This window comes from Somniosus microcephalus, chromosome 20 (assembly GCF_052327205.1).
Source record: "Somniosus microcephalus isolate GS21.2 chromosome 20, FLI_Smic_1.0, whole genome shotgun sequence".
Classification (NCBI taxonomy): domain Eukaryota; kingdom Metazoa; phylum Chordata; class Chondrichthyes; order Squaliformes; family Somniosidae; genus Somniosus; species Somniosus microcephalus.
In genome coordinates this window covers 72,030,677-72,047,839 of record NC_141006.1, presented here as the reverse complement: position 1 = coordinate 72,047,839, position 17,163 = coordinate 72,030,677, and the positions used below count along the sequence as shown (strand labels likewise).

The 17,163-nt window shown below is 47.7% G+C and overlaps 1 protein-coding gene across 5 annotated transcripts in view; it reads left to right on the top strand.

Moving 5' to 3' along the window:
- The window catches only part of LOC147103419 (digestive cysteine proteinase 2-like), a 59,043-nt gene extending 45,514 nt beyond the window's left edge, over positions 1 to 13,529 (top strand). For 2 of the 5 annotated variants that reach the window (XM_085962985.1, XM_085962983.1), the window contains 4 exons: positions 768 to 929; positions 5,835 to 6,024; positions 12,438 to 12,606; positions 13,203 to 13,529. In XM_085962985.1, the coding sequence (XP_085819111.1) occupies positions 768 to 929; positions 5,835 to 6,024; positions 12,438 to 12,606; positions 13,203 to 13,278 (597 nt within the window). In that variant the 3' untranslated portion in view covers positions 13,279 to 13,529. Of the gene's footprint in view, positions 1 to 767; positions 930 to 5,834; positions 6,025 to 12,437; positions 12,993 to 13,202 lie in introns of those variants that run through there. The other 3 variants (XM_085962987.1, XM_085962986.1, XM_085962984.1) reach the window with 2 other exon arrangements.
- Positions 13,530 to 17,163: the final 3,634 nt, after the last annotated feature.

The following is a 17,163-nucleotide window of genomic DNA, read 5'->3' as shown; positions in this document are numbered from 1 at the left end:
TATTGCAGAGGTATTTGTGGACTGATGCTGTATTTTGTTTGACTTTAAATGTGGAGGGATAGAATCATAGAAGTTTACGACACAGAAGGAGGCCATTCGGCCCATCGTGTCTGTGCCGGCTGAAAAAGAGCTATCCAGCCTAATCCCACTTTCCACCAGCTCTTGGTCCGTAGCCCTGTAGGTTATGGCACTTCAAGTGCATATCCAAGTACTTTTTAAAAGTGATGAGGGTTTCTGCCTCTACCACCCTTTCAGGCAGTGAGTTCCAGACCCCCACCACCCTCTGGGTGAAACATTTTCTCCTCAACTCACCTCTAATCCTTCTCCCAATTATTTTAAAAGTAGTGGAATTAAGTGTAAAAGCCTCATTATTGCGTTCAAAATCGTTGAACCATTTAAAGCTAAAAGCACCTTCAGGTAGATTATGTAGGTTTTTTTCTCACTTTCCAAAAACACGACGGTGTTTTCAATCACATTTCTGCTGCTTCTGATTCTCATTTTTGGGGAAGTTGTTTCTCTCTTTTCTTCTTTAACGATTAATTGAAAAGTGTTAAATTAGCAGAGAATATTTTATTGAATTAAATGAATTAAACATCCTATGGAGCCCCTGAGTCTAATTTGTACGGTGCAGATCAATCTGGTCTCTGCCAACTTCCTTGATTTCCTAAACAGTTGTTTAGGAGTAGTTTCATTTTTTTCCTGAATAATCATGAACAACATTGTTGCTGTAAACTTAATTTCAGTACTTGGATTGTGTTTCTTTTCAGACAGGCTATTTAGTCCAGCTATCGCAACAAGTGTTGATGGATTGTTCATGGGGTTTTGGAAATAATGCTTGTGATGGAGGACAAGAATGGCAGGCATTTGAATGGGTCCTGAAACATGGTGGAATTTCTACTACAGAGTCATATGGTTCTTACAGGGGACAGGTTAGTATTCAGGGTTTACCTGCAGAGTTCCGTTTCCCTCCATGTTGTATTAAAAAGCAACAGTGATTCTGAAGCAAGTTAGATTCCTTGATTCCTTGCAACCTCGGCCCCTATTATATTTTTATATTTTTTATCCACACTTTTGGTTTGTGCCTTTTCCTTTTTTTTTCTCTATTCCACATGACAGCTGTCTTTCACTCTGCCAGCGCATTTCACACTTCATCTCGAGCCATTGTTTGTTTCTTCACCTGTCCTATTACCATCTTGTCTCACCTTGAATATCTCTTAATGTTCCTTCTTTCATCCCCTCCCCCATTTCCCAGCCCCCAAACTGCCCTTTAATCTTTTCATCTCCTGCCTTTTTTTCCTCCGTCCTGTAGAAGGGTTTCGACCCGAAACGTTGCCTCTGTTTCTCTCTCCACGGATGTTGCCTGGCCTGCTGAGTTTTTCCAGCGTTTTCTGTTGTTATTTTAGATTCCTTGCATGTTCAGAACTGATCTTGGCATTTGGAAATCAAAATGGTTGTTCGGTCTGTCCTTCTGACTGTTAGTGATATGCTGTCATTTGGCGTAGGTCACAAGTAGCAGGATGAAAATCAGACGGCCAGCTTTATATCCCCTCTGTTCACTGAGAATGAGCATCTTTGTGTAAAATTGCAACTTATAAAAATAATGTTGACAGGACGGTATTACACTTGTACGTGAAAACTGGAATGCAAGAGCTTTTGGAGAAATTCTGCTTTTATTGTTTTGCTGTGAGACCCTAAATATTAAGGAAGATGTAACTAAATCAATAATTGTGTAATCTTGTTAAATTCACCACGCAGATGAGGTTTTACAGAAATATTTTACTGCTTTTTAAAGGGAAAGTCCGAGCTGCAATACTTAACACTGAGAATACTCTTGGGGCTCGATTTTCATTGGGCCGTGGAGTCGGGATTGGAGGCGTGCGGGGGGTTAAAATCCTGAAATCGGGGGTCCCAACCCCATCCCACCCCCAACCCGCCTCCATGCCAGTTTCAAAGGAGGCAGGTACCTGCCCCACACTGGGACCCGCCTACCCGAGGCAGGAAGGGATTAGTGCCAATTAACTGCCTGTTAACAGGTAGTTAACAGGCAGTTTTTAGCCTAATCCCTATTTTTAAGCTTGAACTGTGGGATTCCCGACGGCTCCAAACCACGCCAAGTTAGAGGAGTCGGGCCGTCGGGTTGAAGGGCTTGGAGGGGTCGAGATGTCGGTGTTCAGGTGAGTGATGTGCGCATGAGTGCAAAGGTAAGTGTGTTTGGTGTAACTAAAGTGATTAAAGAAGTGTAAATGACCTTTTACCTTTTCAGCCTTCCTTCCTTCCTTCCTTTAGGTTCGGGGAATCCCTCATCTCACCGGCACAGAAAGCAGAATGGCTGCGAACTGTCAAAAGTGACAGCCTTCAGCTTTCTGTGCAGGAGAGATTTCTAACTGAGTTTGTGGAGAAGGACTCAGGTTAGAAGTAAGACTGTCAGTGTTTGACAGCTTCAAACAGCTGTGAAACCCTGATATTTCATCTGTCAAAATATCTTGACAGATGAAATTTCAGTCTGTGACGTCACCTGCTGCCAGGTGGCCCTTAATTGGCCTGCTGAGCCCGCTGGGCGGGCTCAACAAGGTCAATCAAGTTAAAATCGCGTGGATTGGCCGCATCGCGATGGAGGCGGGACTACAACCCCGAAAGTTGTAGTCCCGCCTCCTTCCCGACTCCTGAATGAAAATCCAGCCCTTAGAGTCTACTTCCTAGAAGTAAGTTCATTTCGCCTACATAGTGAAAACTAGAATTTAAAAAAAAAATTGTCCTTGGGATGTGGCTGACAAGGCCACATTTATTACCCATCCTAGTTGCCTTGAGAAGGTGGTGGTGGGCCTTCTTGAACTGCTGCAGTCCTTGTGGTGATGGTACTTCCATGATGGTATCAACTAGGGAATTTAAGGATCTTGACCCAGCTACGATGAAGTAATGGCGATACATATCTAAGTCAGGGTGGTGTACGACCTGGTGTGGGTAGAGGTCGCAAGGAAGGGAGGTGCCATCGAAGTAACCTTGGTGAGTTGCTGCAGTGCATCCTATAGATTGTACATCCTGCAGCCACAATGTGCTGGTGGTGGACGGGGTGAGTATCGAGTCCAGTGGCGAGGGGCCAATCAAGCAAACTGCTTGTGGGTGTTGTTGTAGCTGCACCCATCTGGGTAAGTGGTGACTACTCCATCACATTCTTGATGTCAGACTCATAGGGGCTTTGAGGGGTCAGGAAGCCAGGCATTCATCGCAGGTACCGAGCCTCTGCCCTGCTCTTGCAGCCACTGTGTTGTTAATATGGTTGCTCAAGGTAAGTGGTGGCCCCCTAAGGTGTTGATAGTGGAAGACTTGGCAATTGAAGATCAAGAGGAGATAGCTGGGCTTTTAGTAGAACAGTCACTGGAATACAAAGTCTGCCTGTGCAGTTTCAACCATCTTTTTGACAGATTATAAGGGCTGGTATGCTAATCAACGAATTTGATTACAATTCACTATCTCTTGCTAACTCCAAATTTGTGGGAAACTAATTCATTAACTGCTGGGTAGTTGAAACTATATTTCTTCAGTTCTAATTGATATCTGCCAGAAACCTCAGTTGGTGATTTTTAAAATTTTAACCACAATCAAAATCTATCCTTTAAGCATCATGTTTATTGAAGTGGATGTAAAAGATTGTTGTCCTTTTTGCTTGGATGGTGGTCTACCTTTTTGTTGGCAGATACAACTAAATTGATATCTGGGAGTACCATGCTCTATCAGTTTACTTCATTTTTCCTCTGAGTACACACAAGTCATTTCCATACATAATTGTTAAATGTATTTATAAGGCACAGTGATCAGACCACTAAAAAGAACCTTCAGTGGAATATCGGCCAGCATGTATTTTAACAAACATATTTGTTGAGACAATGGCCGGGATTTTCCTAACCTCGGCGGGTCCGTGGCGGGTGATGTCGGTGTCTGGTCCCGACCACACTGCTGACTCCATCCCGCTCTGTGAAATGAATTTCTGTTGATTGGGCTTGTTAAGCCCGCCTGGTGTGTTTCCCAGCTAATTAGAGGAAGTGGGTCTGGTGACGTCATTTGCTGACGCGTCATCAGCCGATTTCCTTAAAGGGACCACGGCCAAATTTATTTTGCCGGTTGTGCTGTCAGTGTTCTCCAGCATTGGAGTGCTGCAAACACTGACAGTGACTACACAGAGGTGCACAGCTGCACCCAGGCTCCCCCGTGACTCCCTCCATATGCTTAGAGGTCCAAGGAGGTCCTCTTCCCTTCCCATGCGCGGAAGAGACCTCCCCAGGAGATCAACACAGCCTGGTTGCACATTGCAGAGGAGGTCACAAGCAGGGATGTGGTCAGGAGGACCTGGGTGCCGTGCCGCAAACATTTCAATTATCTCAGTAGATCACAAAGTGTTAGCACAAAGCCACACTCAACCTCATCCTGCTGTGCCTCTCATCACATCCCCATCACCCTGCCTTCCTTACCCTACTCCTGCACATCCTTACTCACACCAATTTACTTTGCACCTCCACCCATCCCTCTCCATCTACATTATCACTTCCCCATCTCACTAGCCACCCCTCACACTCACCCTCATCCTAGTACAATCATACCAACTAACAACACACAAGGGTAGGCACTTGTGTGTTTTAGCCAATGTTCATGTAAAGTTTCTGTTAATGTGGTGTCAAACATTGAAATCTTTATTTTCAACACTTTCTGGTCTTGGACAGATTTGTGTGCACCTTTGGAAGTAGCTTAGTGAGTTGTGAGACATAACGGTACCCCCAGCAATGGTGATGAGTGTGAACGGAATGGCTTGGACATTGTAGGAATGCTTTATGGTGCTGGTGTGGGGTGGTGCCAACCTGGCGCACCATGTGGCAGCCAGGGTGTACAGTGTCAAGTGAAGTAAATCTGGCCATAGTGAGGCCATCCCTGGCATGCCGGGCAGCAATGTGCACGGGTGCTGATGCCCTCTGTCCTGTGCAGCATCAGTTGATTGCAGAGAAGGTTGGTTGGTTGTTGGTGCTGCTGGTGTTGGGGTTGATCGCGATGGGATTCTGAGGATCAAGGTGAGAGAGTATAAAGGGCACCCATGCTGATGGAATAGATGGCAGGTGAAGTAAAGATGACGGAAGCGATCTGTCAATGATAAGAGAAGTAATGAGGTCGGATTGGATGGAGACTTGTGCAAAGACTTGCAGCATGCTGAATCTGTTGTGGAAATGCAGTGAGGAACAGCTTGTGGCTGAGGGAAGATATCTCTGTAAGGTGGGAGTTTTTACTTTACATTTGAAGCTGTCAACTCATCAGCTGATTCAATGGCCACCAAACTCCCACCTCAGCTTGACGGACGTGGTCCACGGCCAGCATGGACCCCGTGGGCGAGCTGCCAAATGCAAAAAGTAAGCTGATAATCATTCTTAAGTGGCTGTAAACAAGCCACTAATTACCTGAATTGGGTCACCCACCACTGCCTGTCGGGTCTGCTCAGCGCTGACAGACCCGACATCGGGAAAGGCGCGTGGGAGTGAGTTGACAGTGAGGACACGACAACCCGCGGTCAAAAATATCAAATTTTCCACCCGACCCGCCACCAATCCCACCCGCTGACCCCCTGGAAAATTCCCGCCAATGCTTCTGATTTGCAAAATAGTGAATGAGTGTTCTCAAGAAATGGAAAACGTTCACTTTTTACTATGCAGTAGACAAAAAGATAAAAGTGTATTAGCAGTAATAGCTCGAGTGTTCTGTGTGGTTTGAAGCCTAGCGTTCCTTTGAATGGTGACTGTTGTGTGTGTTTTCAATTTGCTATTTATTTTGAATTTCCTGTTTTCACTCCATCCCAGAATGGATTCTGCCACTATAATCAATCCAGAATGACAGCTAAGGTGAAGTACTACACCAATGTTACTTCAGGAAACCACAATGCCTTAAAGATGGCTCTCTTTCAAAATGGACCAGTGGCTGTTGGGATTGATGCTTCACACAAGTCCTTTAGATTTTACAGCAATGGGGTTTATTATGAGCCAAAATGTGGTAAGTATTCTAACTTTCATATTGTACAGGTGAAGGAAAACAGAATAGACTTTTCTGTGTAATAAACATATTCAAATATTCAGTATTTCAAAAGGAAGTATACAACAGAACTTGTTACTTCATAATAAACTGTTCTTTTACAATCCAGCCAAATTAAATACCATTTTTAATAAAGTATATTAATTTGCGGTGTAATCACAATTTAGCAGTCTCAAAATATTGACAATCAGTGCGAATGTTTACCAGGTAGTTTTATAGTATGTTCAGTGCATCTTATTCACATTAAAAAATAAATAATGTAACAAGTGTATAAATATTCAGCATTCTTTAGCAATTAGATATATTGGCTGCGATTTTTATTCATCTGAGGGGGTGGGTTTGGAGGCGGGTCTGTCGTGAAAATCGGAGAAATATGGGGCAGGCTGCGAACCCGCCTCCACGCAACTTTGGGACGTGTCGGGTCAGCCGCTCCCAAACTGACCTGACACCAAATGGCAGGACAGGTTGTTAAGCCAGTTAACTGGCAGGATAATCCTATTTTAAAGGGCTGAGCAGATTTTCGAGGTTTTTCAACATGCTGCCCGCCTTCATTAAAACACGTCTGGTGAATCGAGCCGGGTTGACCTAGAACCTGGATTGTTGCCAGCTGCTCGAGCAGCTTAATAAAAGTGGTCCTGCAATCTCTCATTCTTTCACATGCCACAGCTTGGTGCTTTGAGGCCTGGGAGACATTTAGCAGAGCGACTAATCTTGAGTGTTGAGGCTGAAATCCATCTGCCGTGTGACCTCCTTGGAATACCCTCTGGCCACTTTGTCTGAGCGCACACAACCTCCATTCCTCGACTGAGATATATACCAGCGGTATGGGAACCATTTATATCCTTTCATCCTGGTCGTCAGATTTGGAGGAACAGCAGCCGCGACACCAGCGCAACCAGGCACAGCAGCAGCACCAGCAGCAGGAGCGCCAACCTTCTGCTCAGCCACCTAATGATGCAGAGGGCGTCAGTGCAGGCCTGCACCTCACCGCAGGAGATACCCCCAACACCGGCTTTACAGGCCGAGGATGAGCTTCCTCAACATGAGTGAGCAGCAGTGCCAAAGGAGGCCGAGACTTCCGTGAGTGGTCGTCGCTGACATCTACGCAATGCTGCACCAACACCAGGAGCCCAGAGGAGCATGTGGACACTCCTTACCAGTGGCTGTCAAAGTCACCACCGCACTCAACTCGAGCTGTGATACACCAGGTGACAACACTGCTCTAACTCGCGAGGGCCCCGCCGAGGTGTGCGTATCTGCGCTGGTGCTGGGTGCGCTGAGTCCTGGGGATGCTGCTCCCTCAGAGGCTGCAGGTTCCTCTGAGGAGTCGTCTGGCTGTTCTTCCTGGCCAGTGTGGAGGGGGGCGCTCGATAGTCCTGTAGGAGGGTAAAGGCATGAGTTAGACATCTGATTTTGAAGTAGCAGACACATCCTTTTGTGCAGATGATACAAAGCGAATCTCTATGAACATCATATGCCATTGCAGTCAATCATTAAATCTAAATGAGAGGGATGAAACTCTATTCTGTTACCAGCTTCGTCTAGTCCGCTCGTCTCTCCATCCCCCACTTCCAGATCCTCGCCACCTCCAACGATTTTGTGTGCAGCCTCCTCAGCACTTGTCAATGTTGCAAGGGTTGGTGTGCCTCCTCCTGTCTGTGCTCCCTCCCTCTTATTGGGCTATCTTTTCCTACAAGGAGGGACTCGAGTGGAGTTTCAGCAAGAGTGATGGAGTGACTGTGAAGAATCCATAAAATAGAAGCTTAGAGGGAGACCAAGATAGAGTGAGGTGCCAAGAGGAAGCTAGCTCCCTGTGCGCTGTTAGTTGTTGTCAATGCATAACAGTGAGAGTGAGTGTGAGAGGTGCATAGGCAGGATGGTGAGGTCATTCAGTATATACAGAGAGATGGATAGGTAAGGGTGCAAGGGAGGTAAGGGTAAGGTGGGATGTGGAGGAGCAGGCTTACAACGCAGAGTGCTGGTGATGAGAAGAGAAGGGAAGCAGAATGAAGGCAAGTGTGATGGGATACTCACTTTTGATGATCGCAGAAGATCATTAAAGCTTTTCCTGCACTGGATCCATGTGCGTGAACAAACGGACCTTGCGCTGACCTCCTCAGCAATGCGCAGCCAGGCTGCTTTGGTCTGCTGAGGAGGCTTCTTCCGGCCATCCGGAGGGAAGAGAATCTCCCTGCGCCCTCTAACTCCCTCCACAAGAGCTTGGAGGGAGTCCTCAGTGAAGCATAGTGCTGCCTTAGGTTTCGATGCACTCATTGTGGCCTTGCCAATTCCAGACTCCAGCAGAATCAAGAACTGAAAGGCTGAGGCTGCATGGGGCCCTGAAACACATCCGCACTAATGACGTCATCAGAGGCGACTAGCAGACCCAACCCCAGTCATTGGACCGGCCAGTACGCACCACTCAACTCAAGGGGCCAATTAAACTAAAATCTCAACTGGGGATCGGATGCAGCGGGTCTGGATCTCGCCCACCAGGCAACCATCCCGCCTCCTCCATTAAATTCGCGGCCATTGGTTCCAATGTGCAATCTAGCAAGGTGATCATAATTTTGCTAGTCTAAAATACAGATAGGGAGAGATATAGCTAGAGATATATATTGTGTTTTTTTTAAAGAACATAAGAATTTGGAGCAGGAGTCGGCCATTCAATAAGATCATGGCTGATCATCGACCTCAACTCCACTTTCCCGCCCGATCCCCATATCCCTCGATTCCCCTAGAGTCCAAAAATCTATCGATCTCGGCCTTGAATATACTCAATGATTCAGCATCCACAGCCCTCTGGGGTAGAGAATTCCAAAGATTCACAAACCTGTGAAGAAATTCCTCCTCATCTCAGTCTTAAATTACAACCCCTTATCCTGAGACTATGCCCCCTAGTTCTAGACTCTCCAGCCAGGGGGAAACAACCTCTCAGCATCTACCCTGTCAATCCCCCTCAGAATCTTGTATGTTTCAATGAGATCTCCTCTCATTCTTCTAAACTCCAGAGAGTATAGGCCCATTCTACAATTTTAGTGGGTCTTCCAAATTAATGCAAGTGTAAACCGCTAATCTACTTCTGACTAGGTTTATTCACTGCTTGTTGTGACAAATTGATTTTAGTGGGCCCAGTCACAATCGGCTATTATGTTAGTGCTGATTTAATTGTCTTCCAAGATGACAATAATTTACATTTTACATCGCGTCTTTAATGTAGAAAAACTTCAGAGTCGTAATCAGAAAAAAAAATCTGGAAGGTGGGCAACTTTTCCTCCTCCCAGCCCCCCCTCAAAACTAACTGAGTGATGGGCAATGTTCCCCCTAATGTTTTTTTGGGGTGTGCCGTTTCTTTAATGGGCAGCATAGCCTATTCAAAGTTTTGTGCATGCGAAAAATTTCACATTGGAAAAGCCGGTAAGCAGCCTGCGTGGGACCGGCCGACAGCTGCGCGGCTGCGAGGGAAATGTTGGCGATGGGTGATTCTTGCATAAATAGCATGTTTATTCAGACTTGTCACATGGGGAAAATTCAGTTGTTTGCACCTCCCATTAGTGCCTTAAGAGGGCGCTAATGGGGCGCAAAGCAACTAGCACCCGGGCGCGGTGATGTTTGCGCCACTCGCGAAATTAGCTAGACATTTTGCGGCGGCGCTAGACACTACCGCCACGATCTCCTGCGCCGACAGATCGTGACGTCAGTCGAGTGCGCGACTCCCCGTTAGCGCCCTGGACCTGATATTGAGTGGCGCCCCCTGTCTTACCGCCTGCCGCTAGCAACGACAGGTTGAGGGGAGCGTTATGCTGTCAGAAAGGGACTAGGGGAGCGCTATTTAAAGGTGACCGCTTCCTGCCTTTTTTTGTCGGTGACATTTTTGCACCACGCATTCTGAGAGAGAGAGAGAGAGAGACTTCTGGAGAGATTCAACGCTGTGTGAAGGAGTTTTGGGTACTGAGCAGCACTTTGCAGGTTCATTTTGATTTGCCCTTCCTTGCTTCGCCAGCGCTCTGAGGTAGTGCCTCGCTCCTCGGCCTCTGCGCCTTAAGACAGGTGTGAAGCGCCTGATTTAGCGCTCCAATCACCTCCAGGGGCGATAAAAGCCAAGCTTGCTGTCGGAGGCGATAATTAGCGCCAGGCGCTAAACTTTGCGCACGGCCGATAATGGCGCCCCAAACGGGGCGATACTGAATTTTTCCCCCACAGTCTCTTACTCTTTCACTCCCAGAATCTCAAAACTCTGGAATGCCTTAACTTCTTCAGCCTTTTATTGTTAATAATTGTGTGGTGTTCCCAGTTTATGCTGCCAAAGAACTCCAGGGTAGATGCAAAATTAAATGATTCAGAAAACCATGTAAATCTTCCCTTTCTCCAGCAAATGTCCCTCCAATAGGCTAGTAGGAGCTAGATTCACCAATTTCACTCACTCACTTCAGCTTGGTGTCACCGAATCACTGCTTTGTGATGCATGTTGCCTTCTATGTTACAGTAATGTTCCGTACTATAGGTCTTGTTTTCTTGATACAGGTTGAGCGTCCAAAATCCGGCAACCTCAGGACCGAGGCCGAGCCGGTTTTCGTGTTTTTCCGGACTTCGGAACGTGTTTCTGATGTCGGAAATCCGGAAATATCGCAATCTGGGCTCGGGCGTTTCCGGACTTCGGACATCAGAAACACATTCCGAGTCTGGAATAGCAACAGAAAATGCTGGAAAAACTCAGCAGGCCAGGCAACATCCGTGGAGAGAGAAACAGAGTCAACGTTTCGGGTCGAAACCCTTCGTCAGAACTGAGGAAAAAAAGGCAGGAAATGAAACAGATTAAAAGGCAGTTTGGGGGGGCTGGGAAATGGGGGAGGAGATGAAAGAAGAGGCATTAAGAGATATTCAAGGCGAGACGAGATGGTAATAGGACAGGTAAAGAAACCGACAATGGCTCTAGATGAAGAGTGAAATGCGCTGGCAGAGTGAGAGACAGCTGCCATGCGGGAGAGAGAAAAAAGGAAAAGGCACAAACCAAAAGTGTGGATAAAAAATATAAAAATGAAATAGGGGCCGAGGTTATGATCTGAAATTGTTGAACTCAATATTGAGTCCGGAAGGCTGTAAAGTGCCTAATCGGAAGATGAGGTGCTGTTCCTCGAGCTTACGCTGAGCTTCCGTGGAACAATGCAATAGGCCGCGGATGGTGAGGTCTGAGCAGGAATGGAACGGTGAATTGAAATGACAGGTGACCGGAAGCTCGGGGTCACCCTTACGGACTGAACGGAGGTGTTCCACAAAGCGGTCACCCAATCTGCGTTTGGTCTCCCCAATGTCCGGAAATGCCTGGGCCGCTCCCGCGTAGCGCTGACGCGTTTCTCTGCCCCTCCCCTTCTGTTAAAGGGGAGGGACACTGCGAGCTCTGCAGAGCATCCGATGGCCCACACTAGGCCACCGGGGCGGCATGCTGCTGTGGCCGCAGCCTGGCGGAAACACTTAGTGGAGCTGTGCAGATTAAGGAGGATAAAACGCAACACTAAAGTTTTATTGCATCACTCGCATTTTTCATAGGATTTTTCAAAAAAAGACAACAAAAGTTAATGGCTTTTTGAAGCACAGGCTGAGCGTCCATAATCCGGAGTTCCAGATTCCGGAACTCTGGATTTTGTATGCTCAACCTGTAGTTTAAAAAAAGTGCATTTTGCCACTTAACTCTGGGGAAACAATCTACCAGTGTAAATTGGAAGCACTGCTCACCTGCCCACATTGGTTTGGATGCTGAGACTGGATTATGCCACATTATAAGGAAGTTATTTGAGATGCAGTATTTCTAGGCATGAAGGCCCAGGAGAACAGATCCTACAGCATGAATTGAAGATGCCTTTCACAAGCAAAATCTTGAACCAATAGCTGCTTTTTTTTTCCTACCCCTGTCGTATAGCTTTTGGCAATGGTTTCAAACTTATTAATGAGTTTCTTTTGCCCAACGGTCAAGGATCCTCAAACAATTGATTATGGGCAATCTCAGTTGAGTTCTGAGTAACGTTGAATTACTTTGCTCACCGAGAGGCTACAGTAATGGCGAGTGTGCGAATTGAGTTTGTGGTTAAGATTAATCATTGCTGCAAAGCAGCGAGGTCTTTATTTTGCAACTAATCCATGCCATACCGAACGTAGGAAAATTTGTTATTGAATGCAAAGGTTGTAGCATCTAGCACAGGCATCACTCATTTTGATCACAAAGCTTCCTCTTACCCTGATTCAGAAACCGCTGTAATTGCAATATTCATACCATTTCCAAATTGAGTTTGTACTTGAATATAGTATAAAAATATTTAGGAAATAGACATTGCACTGAATTGGACATAGTTTTTAGCATTATGATGTTGCTATTTCAGGACACCAGCTGTACAATCTGGATCATGCTGTGCTTGCTGTTGGTTATGGAACACTTGATGGTCAAGCATACTGGCTCATTAAAAATTCTTGGTCAACATACTGGGGTAATGATGGATATGTACTGATGTCTATGAAAAACAACAACTGTGGAGTTGCTACAGATCCAACGTATGTCACTCTTGAGTGAATGCACATGAAGACATAATTGAATGTTTGATTTGTTACTTTCAGGGATTACACTTCGAATGTAATAGCATGCTTTATTTCATTGTCTTAATTTTGTGTACGTATTCTGAAAGTTTTCTTGACATGCACATTTTAAGTAAACTTTTACTGAGACTGAATAGATCTAAATCAATATATACTCCCTCTACTGTAGCATTTTTTTTGCTTTTGATAAAATTGCAATAATGTCCCAGTACAGTAGTTTTTGATACTGTGTGTCATTTTGTTGAAATGTTTACAATGGTGGAAAAAATACTTAACAATTGAACTAGAATTGTTGACATTGCAATTTTTTTAATTAAATAAATCTTTGTAGGATTTCAACTGCCTCTGGCTTAATGTCCTTCATTATATTAATGTGCTTTTCCTGTTTAATGATACAGCCATCTTTTGAAGTATACACACATTCTCGTACCACGTAGGCAATCTTGATAGATTCTAACAAAGTAAAAATACTGTAGCAATGTCCCCAAAGACCTTCTACCTTTTCATTACAGAAGAGGATATGTTGATTCTTTGATTTACCCTTGTTTTGGCAGAACTTCATCGTCGCTGGGTCAAAAATCCTGGAACTTCCTCCCTAACAGCACTGTGGGAGCACCTTCACCACACTGATTGCAGCAGTTCAAGAAGGCAGCTCACCACCACCTTCTCAAGGGCAATTAGGGATGGGCAATAAATGCTGGCTGTGATGAAATATATGCCTTCATCAGCCCCCTGCTTTGTATTGTGTATACCGCCCCCTTTTTCCTATTGTGTGTATTGGCTACGCCCCTGTCTTTTGTCATATAAAGGTCTCGAGAGCTGTATGAGTCATTCTATCAGACGAACCCGATGTGGAAAGACCTGCAATGTTCTTAGTGATTAAAAGCCTTCAGTTGAATCCTTTAAACTCCTTGTCTTTGAGTTATTGATGGCACATCAATTTTAATCACTAAAACACCAAGATGGATCGACTCCTGAAACCAGAGCGCTTGGATCTGGACCGCCATGCCTCAGACGCAGCCACACAGTTCGGACACTGGTTCCAATGCTTCGAATTTTTCATCGCAAACTCATCCACCGCCATAGCAGCCGCAACCGCCACCGGAGACGTGAAGCTGGGAATCCTGCGAAACTGGGTGAGCCATCGGGTCGCCCCTCTCATCCAAGATGCCACCAGCTACGGGGATGCCTGCACCATTCTGAAGGCCCACTACGTGCGGCCAATAAACGAGGTGTACGCCAGGCATCTTCTGACTACTCGCACGCAGCGGCATGGTGAGTCACTAGAGGACTTCATGCTAAGCCTAAAAGTACTGGGCAGAGACTGTAACTGTAAGGCCGTGTCTGCCATCGTGTACACGGAGGAGCTGATCCGAGACTCCTTTATTGCGGGCCTCAGTTCAAATTACATTCGGCAGAAACTGTTTGAAAAGGAGGGACTGGACTTAAAACAGGCTATGGGCATAGCGCGATCGCTGGATATGGCCCAGAGGAACCCTGAATCCTGTTCCTCAGGCCACGCGGCCCACTCCGCCTCGTGGGGGCCGCCATCTTGGAAGCCATCTTCACCTCCCAGGTCTCAGGCCAGCCCAGCACCATCGGAGCCCCAGCCCCTACCCAGGAGCCCCACTACTGCCGTGATGCATCGGGGCCCGAAATGCTACTTCTGCGGCCAGGACAAACACTCCAGGCATCTGTGCCCAGCGAAGGGCACCACCTGTTTTAAATGCGGGAAGAAAAGACATTTCAGCAAAGTCTGCAGAGGGAACCTCGCCTCCAACTCCACCACCGCCACGTGCACGCCGTGGGGGCGGCCATCTTGGACGCCATCTTGTCCACCCTCATGGAGTCCACCATCTTGCCCCGACTACACGGACCTCCAGGACCCACTGGTGGCCTCGATCACAGTGGATCAATCCAGGCCGCATCCGTTGTCTAAATCGATGATGGACATAGAGGTAAACGGGAACAAGGTTAAATGCTTGATTGACTGTGGGAGCACCGAAAGCCTTATTCATCCTAGCCTGGTAAAACGACTTTCACTAACGATAGTCCCCACACAGGGCAAAATTGCCATGGCTGATAAGACTCATACCTCAAAAATTACAGGTTTCTGCGCGGTTATGTTGTTGGTAAAAGGCACTGATTACAGAGATTTTAAACTATTAATAATGCCAGATCTCTGTGTGAGCGTGATCTTGGGTCTGGACTTCCAGTGCCACCACCAAAGTATCACGCTTACCTACGGTGGGTCCCAGCCGCCCCTCACAGTGTGCGGTCTGGCTACCCTGAAGGTCCAGCCGCCCTCTCTGTTCGCCAACCTCGCACCCAACTGTCGACCCATAGCGACCAAGAGTAGGCGGTACAGCTGGGAGGATAGACGGTTCATTGCGTCGGAAGTAGAAAGACTCAAGCGGGAGGGTATCATCGAATGCAGTACCAGCCCGTGGCGCGCCCAGGTAGTAGTAGTTAAGGGTAGTGAAAAGAAGCGGATGGTGATAGATTATAGCCAGACGGTTAATCTATACACCCAGCTAGACGCCTACCCTCTGCCCCGCATAGCGGATATGGTTAACCAAATTGCGCAATACCGGGTGTTTTCCACCATCGACCGAAAATCGGCATACCACCAGCTCCCCATTAGGCCGGAGGACCGTCCATACAACGCCTTCGAGGCGAACGGACGCCTCTACCACTTCCTCAGAGTCCCCTTTGGGGTAACGAATGGGGTCTCGGTCTTCCAGCGGGAGATGGACCGCATGGTCGATGAGAACCAGTTAACAGCCACCTACCCATACCTAGACAACGTCACCATCTGCGGCCACGACCAGCAAGACCATGACTCGAACCTCGCGAGATTTCTGAAAACCGCCCTCAGACTCAATCTCACCTACAATGAGGATAAGTGTGTCTTTAGCACCACGCGCCTCTGTATCCTGGGCTGCGTGGTGGAAAACGGGGAAATCGGTCCGGACCCCGACTGATTGCGCCCCCTACGGGAGCTACCCCTACCAAACACTCCCAAGGCCCTGAAAAGGTGCCTGGGGTTCTTCTATTATGCCCAATGGGTCCCCAATTATTCCGACAAGGCCCGTCCCCTCCTGAAATCAACGTCCTTCCCGCTCACGGCCGAGGCCCATGCCGCCTTCAACAGCATTAAACATGACATTGAGAAGGCCGTGCTGCAGGCAGTGGACGAAAACATCCCTTTCCAGGTCGAAAGCGATGCGTCCGACTTCGCTTTAGCAGCCACCCTCAACCAGGATGGGCGGCCCGTAGCCTTTTTCTCAAGAACCCTCCAAGGGCCCGAGATCAGGCACTCCTCGGTAGAGAAGGAGGCCCAGGCCATAGTTGAGGCAGTGCGGCACTGGAGGCACTACCTAGCCGGCAAACGCTTCACCCTGCTTACCGACCAGCGGTCGGTAGCCTTCATGTTTAACAACAAACAGAGGGGGAAGATCAAGAACGACAAAATTCTCAGGTGGCGGATCGAACTCTCCACGTTTGAGTACAACATAATATATAGGCCAGGGGCCTTCAACGAATCCCCCGACGCCCTATCACGAGGGATGTGTGCCAGCATCCAGGGGGACAGGCTACAGGGCCTCCACAATGGCCTCTGCCACCCGGGGGTCACCCGGCTATTTCACTTTATAAAATCCCGTAACCTCCTCTATTCCATCGAGGAGGTACGGTCGATGACCAGGGACTGCCGCACCTGTGCGGAATGCAAGCCCCATTTTTTCAGGCCCGACCGAGCCCACCTGATCAAAGCTACACGGCCATTCGAGCGCCTGAGCTTAGATTTCAAGGGACCACTCCCCTCCACCGACCGCAATGTGTACTTTCTCAACATTGTGGACGAGTACTCCCGCTTCCCATTCGCCTACCCCTGCCCAGACATGACCAGTGCCACGGTCATCAAGTGCCTCGGCAACCTGTTTTGCACGTTCGGCATGCCTAACTACATCCACACTGACGGGGGCGTCGTTCATGAGCGACGAACTGTGCCAATACCTGCTGTCGAAGGGGATAGCCACGAGTCGGACCACTAGTTATAACCCCCGGGGTAATGGGCAAGTGGAGAGGGAGAACGCGATGGTGTGGAAGGCGGTCACCTTAGCACTAAGGTCTAAAGGCCTCCCCACCTCCCGCTGGCAAGAGGTCCTCCCAGACGTACTCCACTCGATAAGGTCGCTACTGTGTACTGCTACTAACGCCACTCCTCACGAGAAGATGTTTGTTTTTCCCCGCAAATCAACCTCAGGAGTGTCCCTACCCCCGTGGCTCTCCACCCCAAGGACAGTCCTAATACGGAAGCATGTGAGGGGCCACAAAATGGATCCCCTTGTGGAGGCAGTACACCTACTCCACGCAAACCCACAGTACGCGTACGTCAAGCACGCCGACGGGCGTGAGGACACCGTGTCCATAAAGGACCTCGCCTTGGCAGGAAGCGACGACGACCCATCACCACCACCCCCAGAAGAACCTCCACCATCCCCAGGCTCACCA